Source organism: Porites lutea, chromosome 11 (assembly GCF_958299795.1).
Source record: "Porites lutea chromosome 11, jaPorLute2.1, whole genome shotgun sequence".
Classification (NCBI taxonomy): domain Eukaryota; kingdom Metazoa; phylum Cnidaria; class Anthozoa; order Scleractinia; family Poritidae; genus Porites; species Porites lutea.
In genome coordinates this window covers 5,247,851-5,260,208 of record NC_133211.1, presented here as the reverse complement: position 1 = coordinate 5,260,208, position 12,358 = coordinate 5,247,851, and the positions used below count along the sequence as shown (strand labels likewise).

The window sequence follows — 12,358 nt, the reverse complement described above, 5'->3', positions numbered from 1 at the left end:
GCTCTGTGAGCTCTACGATAGAGTTCAGATTCAGAGAAACTACGCACTCACCTCTCCCCTAATCCAACAGTTTGTCTTAAGTAACAAGTTAGTGTTTATGTTGGATTTGGGGGAGGGGTAGGTGGATAACTTCGAAGAATCTAATACTGATTCAATTTTTTCCCTTAGTTTACATCATTTATATAAATCAAATATTGATACATAATGACAAATGGTTACAAAGAGGATATTTTCACGCAGGGTGCAGCCTATGTTTCGGTTATGTTGACAGTTTTCCTTCCAGTTTACCGGGATCCAAGACCTCAACCGTGTTCTCAAGTGAATGGTCGTCAAGCACAACGGTTTCCTTGGTAACGAGGCGTGACTACGTCAATCATCGGTCCAAAGATGACTTGTTATAAAATAAATAGAATTGTTTTTGAAGTTTTGCCTTATCAGTTTGTGGTCATGAATGTAACTAATGTAGTATTTTCCAGCATTTCAGACTCCAGCCTTGGCAAAGTGGGTGAACACTTTTACACGGACCTTGGCATGCTCCCCCTTTCAGAAAGGCGTGGCCGTTATCACCTTTTATTAGATTTACCATTTCGATCTGTGGGCGAATTGCTGTAAACTCCTCCGATTGGCGCCCTTTTGCGACCTAGAGTTTGCGCAACCTCACATTGAAGACTTTCTGCGCGTCTTTCCCTACTTTGCAGCCGCTCTCATTTAATTCTATAATCGGTGCTTATTGAGTCACTCAGTAAAACTCTAATTGCAACAATCCCGAGACCTTTCCCAAGAGCAATCCTATACACATTAATATGGTCTGTTAAGTATAATTTCATCAATCTATATTTGAGGATTACAGAGCTAAATATTGATTTATTTTGTTTTAACTTTGTTATTACATGACACTTCGTTTAGTTCTCTATTAGCTTTTGTTATTATTGTTGTTGTTGTTGTTCGGTATGGGCGGGACGTGGGAGAGAGTAAAATACATGTATTGTAGATAGGTACTATTAGTTAGAAGCTATTGACTTTGTTGTAGGTATTACTGGCGTATTTATAGTGTTTTCGTATAACGTTATTTTTGCATTCAAATGATTTGCACCATTGAGTTCTTTATTAGTTTTGCTGTTGTTGTTGATGTTGTTGTTATTGTGTTGCTTTAATTGACCCGGCATGGGCGGGGGGTGGATGAGAGTGAAATGGATAAGTACATTTATTGTAGATAGGTACTGTAAGCTTATAGCTATGGAGCCTGTTGTAGGTATTATTGACTGTATTAATGGTGTTTTCGTAAAACGTTATTCGGCGATCAAATCAACTGCACCAACAAAAAGTCGTCACTTTGCGAAAAGGGAATTTCCGAACTATTGCACGGAGCTTTTACGATGCTGAAATAATGATGATGGTGATAATAACAATAATAATATTTAAAAGGGAACCCCGTCAGTGAGTTAATCAAGCTTGTGTTAAAGGAAATTCCTTTTACTTTATCATAGAGATGGATACAATCGGTTCACACTAATATCCCCTACGGTTTTTTGCTCTTGGGGGTGCGGGGGCTCGGCATATCCGTTATCCCTTTAATTTTTGGCTTAACGATCCCCGTCAATTCCAATGCTTTGGATCTCAATAATGGTAAATACTTTTAGTGACGTCTTATGGACTATCTAGGGGGCTCAATATTGTCAATATCCAAACAAGCTCATTGTCTTTTCCTCCAGCTCTCTGATCTTTCCTTTCTATTATTGAACTTCTTGTTCTATCAGAAACGATTTCTTTGACACTCGATATCCCAGAATCTCGTCTAAATATCCCGTATGCTAGTAGCCCCTAACAGGGATACTAAGATCCCTAATTTGAGTACCCGCTATGCAAATCGAAGCATAAAGGTGATGTTACACGCTACGATTCACAACGACGATTTTTAGCGCAACGCAAGGTGGCAAAATTGCTGCGACATTGTTTCAAATGGTGACAACATTGTTCCAACATTGCAACGCTGTGTTGCGTTAAAGATCGTCGTTGCGAATCGTCCCGTGTAACAACACCATAAGACATGTTCACGATGTCTAGTAATGTCTCGTCTACATGCAAACGAGAGGAAATTTACAAAAAGAAGAAAGGAACTTCCTGGCACGAAAACGAAAGCGGCCAAAACTGACAAGTGCCGCACTTGACGAATTCACATCAGCTTCCATTTCATCCATTGTTGCACTAATTGAGTATGAAAAAGAAAATACTAAAAACTGAAAAAATAAAAATAAAAACACGTATTCCACCCAAGGAAAACAGCATCACTTTATTTTACAGTTGTTGCGAATTCTCATTACATCAATACTTCACATTTGAAAATTCATGTAAATAGAGCTTATCCACCCAACATCTCTTCTCGTTAGTTATTATATTATAACACTCTCAGAAAAAGATTGTACAATAAACATTATTGAAAAAGCATTTGAAAACAGTCCTTTGGTTCAGTTTGTGCACAAAAATACATGTTCTCATTCTCACGCCCTCTTTATCTGGGCAAATATCTTCGTATTCATACATTAAATACAACCCGCCCACAATTCTCTTCATTTTTGGCATTGACAGATTATTTCAAAGTGTCTGAAAAAGTCACCGAAAAGTGGGAAAATTTAAAAAAAAAATAGTGAATGGCTAAAATGTCTTAGAAATTGTTCGTAAAATTCTCAAAAAGGATTTAAGTATAAGTACGAAACGTCCCTTGTAAAAGAAGGGTTCAATATCTGGTTGAGTCCATCAGAACTGTGCGGCCCTTTTCTCTGAAAATATAGACAATTAGTTGAGTGTGGGTAGAAGTGTTTCATTCCTTGCTTTGCGCATGACTTTAGATCCACAACTCGTCCCTCGTTCCTTGAGTGTTTGCAACCTCGTTTTCAGGTTCCTCCTTCTTTCTCCCGGCTCTAAAGGGAGGAAGAAAGAGGCCTCTGGGAATGAGGTTGGGGTATTCAATCCTCACTGCGCTACTGTGCAAACTTGAAGAGCTTTGTTGGATATTTTGCACGATGACGTCTTTTTGCTACTTAGACCAGAATTCGTTTCGCTTTTTCTTTCATAATCCTAGTGAGGTTTATATAACAAAAGTCCTCATTTGCACAAGAAAACAAAACCCTGAAGGATTCTGGTAGTAGTAGTGGTAGTGGTGGTGGTGGTCGTGGCGGTGGTAGTGATAGTCGTCGTGCAAATGGCCTATTCTCTCGAGTCAAAAGTACGAATACTACTGCTAAGCGTCTCTCGTCTCTCTGTAAGTACAACTGAGTTTTCAGGTGAAAATTCTAAAAGCGGACAGATAAAAATGGTCTCGCAGTTTACTGGCTCAAAGAGAGTTGGCTGCAGCAAAGACGAAAACGAAAATAAAAACAAAGCATGAATTTAATTTCAATGGCGATTTGATAGTCAGTCTTTTTTCCTTCGAGGGACGCCCATGATAGATAAATAAATCTTTTCGGCCTTTAATTTGTTTCTAAATGCATGAAAACACTAGTTCTAAAAATAAAATTCCTCAACGGTTCTCGTTACATATGTGCGAAAAAGTTTCTAAGATAATTTCTATTACACTTTCGTCAGTCATATTTCTGTGGTTAAATAGAGCATATATAAAATATTGCTATTCTCGGCAGCAAATTGGAACTAGCTTGCAATCGAAAGTAACCCAAACTTGGTCCAATATATTAGTATCGAAAATACAAATATACTGTACTTTAGGAAACGCCTAGTGTAAACAGAGGATGCGTTCTCACAAATAATTAACCATATCACACCTTTATATTAATAGCTTGAGAAAACAGCCGACATTTTGCGACGCTACGATTGCTTTCCTCACAAAATGACACCTGACTGATCTGAGGAACAAGCGCAAAAATTCCATACTGATGACGTGTCACTTGCCAGATTTGGGTTTTGCTTCTGATTGGTTAAAGCAAATTCTCAACCAGTCAGAAGCACTACCCAGATCTCGGTAGTTATAAGTCATCAGTACGGAATTTCTACGCTCGGTCCTCAGACGTCATTCCTCGTAGCGTCGCGAAATGTCGACTCCTGGTCGCCTCTTTTTATCAAGCCATTATTTTCATAACCTCTTATTGTTATCTTTCATCTGAATTCTCTAAGCTTATTGTTCTCTTTCCGTGTTCAAGTGAAGCAAGTTTCTCCACAAGCCATTCGTATGTATTCCTTTCATTTTCGATTGAGTGATGCTCGGAGACGTACGTTTTCGCGTTGTTTATGAGACGAGTACGGAGTGACGGAGTGTTAAGCAGCTCTTTGGAGAGACTAACAAATTCCTATAAAACAGAAACGCAAATTATATTGACCAACCATAACTATGATAACTTAAGTGTCCAGTCCTCGGCACACATAAGGACAGATAAAGAGATTTCGACGTACAGATCTCCAAAGAATATCCTTGGTTCTAACAAGTCGTTACAAAATTGATATACTTTGGGGTGATCATTAACCTACAGTTGCAGTGGCGGATCCAGCCAGACCTTCAGATAAGGGGGTGGGGAGGAGGAGTCATCTATACCCTGAGATAAGTGGGGCGGCGGTCGTCCAGACACTGAGATAAGGGGGGCTTGGTCGCTCAAAAAGATTTTTTTTGGCCCTTTGGACCTCATTTTGGTCTAAAAATAAAGGTGGGACCGGGCCCCCCGGGCCCCTCTCCGGATCCGCCACTGTCTACCGTTGGGCATGATAAAAGCACTACACTGAATTACGGTTAGTAATAGACCCAGTGGACGTTTGGTATTTTAATTGTAGTGTGAATAACTAAGCAGATGCTTTGTAGTTAGAACGAAAAGCGAGGAAAATCTATTTTAGAGGCCGCATCCACTGAGGAAGTTTAGCGACCATAAAAAGTCTTTAAGGTAGGGGATTGGATCAGAACTTAACCCGGCGAGAGGCTTCGCAACGAGGTTTAACCCCGTACTAGTTAATATGCACATTTACCATTTGATTTTCGGCCGAAATGGTACTGCTTTCAAATACCTTCTATTCAATAATGGTGACCATTTCACAATCTTACTAAAAGTAAGTATTCATGTCATTTTATGTAGCGTTTAATAAGTTAAATTGATACAGCAAAAAGGTGCGTCGACTCCAAATATTTAGTAAAGGTCCCTTTTTAACACCTAAATGATAGTTTTCCCTGCTCTTCCATACACTTTAACTTTTGAAACCCCACCCTTTAAAATACGTGAAGCCTAAAAAAAGGTACCCCAAGCTTACTTAATATCGATCGCAACAGAGGCAATTCGTTTGAGTAACATGCCTTACCTGAGGTGTATCAAAGAGAAGTCCGGATTCCCCATGTTGAATCACCGCAGAATTTCCTGGAATGTTCCGTGCCAGCACAGGAACACCAAGCTTCATTGACTGTTGGCAAAAGCAAAAGGTGAAAACCAGAGGTGGTGTTTTTTCAATCTTTTTATTAAATCATAAAAAAAAATAACGAGACTCCGTACACGTTCCAGGCAATTTTCAATGTAATTCCTAAAAGTGGAGCTAAACATTCAAACGTTATAAACAAAAAAGGGGGCGGGTATTTTTATTCTTTGAAATTCCAGAGTGGACCCCCCCCCCCCCCCCCCCAAGGTCTATCCCCTTATCCTTTTATAAACCATTTCTGACAGAGAAGGTACCCCTTTCGTTTACCTTCTCCCGATAAACGGTGCCTCTTTCATATACCTAGTTTAGAACCCTGCATTCCTTTTAGCCATCGTAAAGGCACAGTTTCTTTTTCTCATACGAATAAACAACTAAACCAGGAACATTTACGTCCATAAAAAGCGTTTGTCAGCCGTTTTTTTAGCCCTTTTAGACATCGAAATGACAGGTTTCCCTTCTCCCTTTTGGCGGGGCTCTCTCGTATATAGGCAATTACCATTCCCACCCTTTGGGTACACCTCGCAACCTTTTTGAACGCCAGGCAAAACACACTCAAACGTTCTGAAAATTATGTTCCTATCTTGCCGTTTGACGTAAGACTAAACTGACCTCTAGAATCGCCGATGCCATTCCTTCACTGCTTGAACTATTTACAACAGCAAAACAATCTTGAATGGCCGCGTGAAGATCACAAGCTGGCAGAGAAGGCATGAGAACGACTCCTGGGTAACTGGTAATGATATATTTGCAGCAAATTTCAAAAATATGAAACAGTTTATCATTGAGGTGAAAAGCGTATTGGTGACCAGGATATTAATCCAACAGAACACATCAGCAAAGACAGTATTTCAAAGCATCTATTTGAGGTAAAACGAAATAAGAGAACAATAGGTCCTAATAGGGACTCCTGTGGTCCAAACTCTCGTAAACAAACACCGCCCGTAAGCAAATTATCACCCTGACCGCATTTCGGATGCTTTCGAACCTGCCTGTTTCTTTGAAACATTCTTTGGTATAGTACATCTATATCCTGTTTGTGCCGAGCTGATGTAAAACTCTGGGGGCTTTTATTTTACACTGACGCAACTCCTAATCTTTGCAAGGCCACGACAGATACTTTGTGACTACTAAAGAGTGCTTTAGACTCGTTTTATGCCATAGTTCTCTTTTATTCGGAGTTAATTTTTCTGAAGCAGCACTAGAATGCTTCATAAATGTTAACACTGTTTTTCAGCTAGGGTTAGGCACTCTGATCAGACTACGTTCTTTATATGGCTGTCTATTTTACAACACAAAAGACATCTGAACGGAAATACATGTAGAAGTCGTTTAATACCTTCGTAGTTCAGATTTCACTTCTCTCGCAAACTCAGTATCCAGCTACGAAAAAGGCAAAAATGGGAACTTACATTATTAAGAAGCATACTAATGTAAAAATAACATACACAGAAAGATTTTCTACAATTTTCATTAATTGTCTTAAGGATTATCATGCTAGTTACCTCTGGTCCAACAATCACCAAGTGAATGCGACGGTCTTCTTTATGCCACTCTAAAGGTTAAGAGACACGATAATTAAGCTGACCAGTCAAGACTTACATGTCATGGTGACTGTTACGGTAATAAGTTAAAAAATATCATTTTAATTGAGCGTCAATGTATATAGCACTAAAACACTAATTAATGAGGACACTACCGGTATTTTTATGTCTCTTCCTGGAGACTTGACCGGCATTTCACGCAGACTGCGAACAGTCCCTCTTTTTCTTCAGATTTAGTAAGGGAAGTGCACGCGCGTGGTCATTTGCGTGTCTCGGGCGTTTTGCCCGACGGACCAAGAAAAAAGAGAGACTGCTTGTAGTCTACATTTCACGTGGTTATCCAAGCCACGTGAAGCTCAAGCCATTTGCGGGGCAAAGGCAGTACCTTCAATTGTCATTACATTGTAAGACCCTGAGTATTAAACCTGAGACCTCCTGCTCTGCAGTAAAGCATTTTACGACTGAGTTAATCTTGTTGTGGTCAAAAAAGACATGTCAGGGTTACTGTAGTCCACACCAGCTTGTTTAATGTACCAAACTTCCACAAAGTTATGTGCTTATGCGGCTTCCATACAGACTACACTAGTTATTACAAACTTACAGACCTGCTATGGATGCAGCTAAGAAGAGCGGATCTTTAACTCGTCTTAAACCAGCAACCAACATAAACACAATCTGAAAAAATGAATAAATGAATATTAAATAACTGGGACGAACCTCTTAAGTGGTTGCAATTGTGGAGCTTTTGAAATGTGATCCTTGAATCACTCAAAAATAGTTTAAGGAGAACCTACCAAGTCAAAATATTCAGGATCTTGACACATATACATGCCATTTATCACTGGACAATGACTGAGTGGCTCTGCAAAGACAAAAATATATTATTTATAATATAGAGTTTCAAAGATGACTTAGAGTGATTTTACTTGACCTGTGAAACAGATACTAACAACTACTTCAAAATAGCTACTAGACCGTAAACAGAAGAAGACAATGGAATTAGTGAATATTACCGCGAAGTATTCTACTTCCTATTACACGGATTAAGTAAAATCATGGTCCATTTGTGTATGTCACTATCACAATATGACTACTGAGAATGAACAGGTAGATCAATACAATCTGTCGAAACAGCTTCAATCAACAATCATACTACAATGGACTCTCTCTAAGAAAGAAACAATATAAGGACTGGCATCAACCCTCCATCTTTATCAATACAGGAGTGTCCACCTTAGAAAAGAGCAAAATGACTGAAAAATGGCATTTTGTTGATGTACTAGCTGGAGGAAGCAAAAGCAGATTGTAAGTTGTATTTTTCCAGTGGCTAGGAGTGTGTGCACTTGTACACTAAAAGGTCTGGTACAGCAAGAAGATCTTGTGTTTTCTTTTTTTGCCTCAAAAGCCCCATAAGTGTGTGGGGCTCACATTCACATCATCTCGCACGCCTATAATAGCCATGCCAAAATAGTTTATCAATAAATTGATACCAATAACCATTGTGATAAAGGGAGGTGGGTGGGGCAAGGATTGTATCATACTATTAATGGACAGGACTTTATTTCTGGGGACAAAAGATTTACATGATTTTCTTACTGATGAGGTGCTTCAAGTGATCATGTAACTGGAAATTTGATGGTCCAACACAAACCGCTGAAAGTAATAATAAAATGCATCAACCTGTAGATTCTACAATAAAGAATTAATTTTGTCAATCATTTTTTTACCAAAAAATTATATCTAGTCAATAGTTTATAATAAATGACTGAGTTTCAGCAGTTCTTAATGTAATGTTCACAACTGCATTATTGGAAGGTCATGATCAAGATACTGTAACCACAAAATCTGCCTATAGTGTCCCACATAAATTTATGATTACTTATATTAAATAAGTGGTCAGTTAATATGATTGATGTTTTACCTTGAGGCTGCAAAATAAATTTCTCTTCACTTCTTGGCTATAAAACAAGATCAAAATCAGCTTTTTTCAGTACAGACAGTCAAACTCCCTGATAAACAAACACCTCATTGACCAAACTCGACCCCCTAGCTAATGCACATTGCTATTATAATCCAAAAGGCAGTTCCCCACAAGCCATACTACCAACACTACAGTATTGTTCACAGCTCTATTACCACTGACAATAAAAATTAACTGGAGAAAGCCAAATTATGAGGGTGACTTTATAGTGATGTTATCACCACAAACACCTTAAGTATAAATTTAAAATATCCTCATCGTAAAGTATATTTTACCAACAATCTTCTCAAAATAAATCAGTAGTAATCACAAATTATTAATAAGATGGGCCTCCAATTATGTGTGAAATCACATAGTTTTGAGGCAATGGAGAATGGTGTGAACTCACGTGGTTAAAATGTGAAAATCAATTACTAACTTTCTTATGCAGAAATGAGTTAAATGCTGATACAGAGAAAATGGTCATGCTAGTGTTCACAGGACACCTAACGGGAAACAAAAGTAGGAAGTAGTTTGTCGACCACAAAAACTCTTACCCATAAAGCTGTTGCCTGCTTTTTCATTGGCCTGCTGAATGCAACAAGATAACTGAAATAAGGAAAAACAACAGAGTCACATTAGGTAGTTGCAACCCTCACACAGGTAACCCAATATTAGGGTAAGGGTAGCCTAAGAGAGATGTCCTTCTGGATCTTTATACATGTCTGGGAAAGTGCCCACCTACCCCTCCCCTACTTAAACATTTTGCCCTAAATGAGAAGTAAGTGTTAATGTTGGCTTGGGGGAGGGGTAGGTGGGCACTTTCCCAGAAACGTATAATAATCTGTCCTTCTTATATAGAGAGTCAGCTAAAAGGAGTAAAAAAAGGCAGGGACCAACTCTTGGTGTTCATCTATAAAGATATCAGTTAACCCTTTAAACCAAGATCAAAATTTGAATTCTCATTTATTGCCCCTACTCACTTCCTACAAAAGTAGTGGGGAGAAGTTGATAAAATATCAAGCAAATTCATTTGTGTGATCATGTCTGTAATTCTCATGACCACTCGGTTTTACAATGCACTGATATTACAAGGAGAAATTTGATGCTGATCAGTCTTAGGGCTTAAAGGGTTAAGAGGGAGTTAACTAGCTGTGAATGTAAATATGTACCTTGCTTTAACCACCACTTTTCTCATAGCTTCAAACTTTTCTTTATCCTTTTTATGCTCATTGAGATCAGTTCCTCCAAAAATAATAGCAAAAGGAACTGGACAATCTAGGTGAAAACAATGGATAAGTGGAAAAAAATAAAGATCATCACTGATCTATTATGGCTTACCAAAATTTAGACACTTAGACACTGAAAATTTCCATGTGAACAGAGCAAAAATATTGAACAAAGTGTCCAATCAATTATTTTTCAGCCGGTCAAAAATTCATCCAGTGTTATGTGAATGTTTTTTAAGCCAGGGTCCCATAATTGTTACTTGATATGAGAGGCACTTTTTCACTTCAGTAACTATATAGATTCAGTTCTGAACCCTTTTACAGTTTGAAACAGATATAAAACCCAACTCATTACAAAGTTGCTGTAAATTCTCCACTTTAGAATTTCTAAGAAGAATGAGTACAGGCTTTTGGGTCATGTTGGATGCAGTGAGTTCTGAGATTGTTGAATGGACAAATGTTAGGGCACTTTCCCTTTGTCAGAACTAGCCGGCCTGACCATGGCTGGACCAGTCAATTTGAAAATGAAATAGGCTTTTTCCAAGAGTGTTAATTGCTAAAAACTCATCTCCTTCATGGATACCATTTAAGATTTGACTGATCTGGCTGGATAGTTTTGATTAAAAGGGAAATTATCATTGCGATAGGAATGGTCTGGCCGGTCAGTTCTGACAAATGGAAAATGCCCTAAGTTATGATTGGTCGATGGTATTCAAGGCAAGACTCAACCAATCAAGACAAGTATCAACCAATCACAACCAATTCTGGTCTACCCAAACAAACCAAAAGCTTGTACCAATTCCCTTTATAGTTAGGAAGATGTAAATCAACTTAAACTTTCTTAAACCTAGCAAAAGTCTTCCAGCTCTCCATGCATGTATGCCAATGACACATCGAAAATCATGTGCATGAACAAACTTCGTCACTGACACACAATCACTGAAGGAGCTAATACATTGTAACCAGCATTCAATGTTGCAATCACCAAGGCATTTCCTAAAAAAATAACACATTCTTAAGATCAGTTCACAGTCCCTTATTTGGCCATATGTGCCGCTGAACAGAGTGTAAAGGTTAGTGACATGCAGTCTGTGTGTGTGGTACTCGGGTGGGGGCGGGGGAGGGGTGTAGGGGATACTGCCATATAATAATGGGCCATATAGGTATGTGCTGCTGTGAAGGGTAAGGCTATTTTTGTAGGAAAGGAAACCTAATAGTTTTGGATTTAAAGATGTGATGGAGAGAGGAATGAAATAAATTTTCACTGGAAAATAATACTGAAGCCCTTGTAATTTCAAAAAGCCTCAAGTTCCCCTAGGATGACCAAACAGACACAAATTTTAAAGTCCATTTTAGAATGCATTTCTAGAGGTCTAATAGTACTCTGGATAGCTCCATGTTAGGCTACTTTTGTAGGAAAAAGGAAACCTAAACGTTTTGGATTTAAAGATGTGATGGAGAGAAGAACCCAAATAATTTCACAGCAAAATAATACTGAAGCCCTAAATAATTTCGAAAAGCCTCAAGTTCCCCCAGAATGACCGAGCAAGTAAAAATTTTAAAGTCCATCTCAGAATGCATTTCTAGAAGTCTAATAGTAGTCTGGATAGAATAAAAAGTGTTTTCAATGCATTTGGGAGGAAAACGTCATTGGGTGCCCCTGATTCAAGGCTTAGCGATTATAACTTATCGTTTTTCCTTACTTTGATGGGTTATAAATAATGCATGATTTACCAATCAGGAAGTTTAGTATCAAATGAACTGCTTACCTATTTATCGGTTAACTTGTAAGCCAATCAAATATGGAAAAGTCGATCAATCGTTTGGATCGATTAGTATCACTCTTATAATTCTTGTAAATCTAATATGATTCTTAATTTAGCAGAGCTTATTGATTTACAGGTTCGAGAGTAAAAATCTGTGGTAAAATCCCCACTGATCCTACTAATCTGGAGTATTTACGTTAAGCCAATATAAAATATTTTTTTAACACACAAAAATCACAATAATGTGAGCACACTTACTGTATGCGTTCGGCGGTGGAGAAATTCCCTGTCTCTGACGTTAGCGATGCGAGAAGTAAGACCTTCATAAATCTATCAAGTTCTCCTCACGTTTTACTTTATGACAATGAAGGAAAATCGCCGACAAGGAAGTGTAAATAAAGGCCATAATAAATATTTACGTAATGTGACCTGCTCAACGTGTAAGCCCCCTGAGTAACCGCG

General features: G+C 38.4%; 1 protein-coding gene across 1 annotated transcript; it reads right to left on the bottom strand.

Moving 5' to 3' along the window:
• Positions 1-2,271: 2,271 nt before the first annotated feature.
• On the bottom strand, positions 2,272-12,335 carry LOC140952697 (glycosyltransferase 1 domain-containing protein 1-like). Its single transcript, XM_073402139.1, has 13 exons — positions 12,155-12,335; positions 10,978-11,126; positions 10,074-10,179; positions 9,459-9,510; positions 8,863-8,899; positions 8,538-8,594; positions 7,736-7,803; positions 7,547-7,616; positions 6,903-6,952; positions 6,737-6,780; positions 6,010-6,130; positions 5,290-5,388; positions 2,272-4,298 (listed from the first exon to the last, which is right to left on the bottom strand). Exons 1-13 carry the CDS (start codon positions 12,220-12,222, stop codon positions 4,101-4,103), a joined length of 1,119 nt encoding a protein of 372 aa, XP_073258240.1. The 5' UTR covers positions 12,223-12,335; the 3' UTR covers positions 2,272-4,100.
• Between the last annotated feature and the right edge of the window lie 23 nt (positions 12,336-12,358).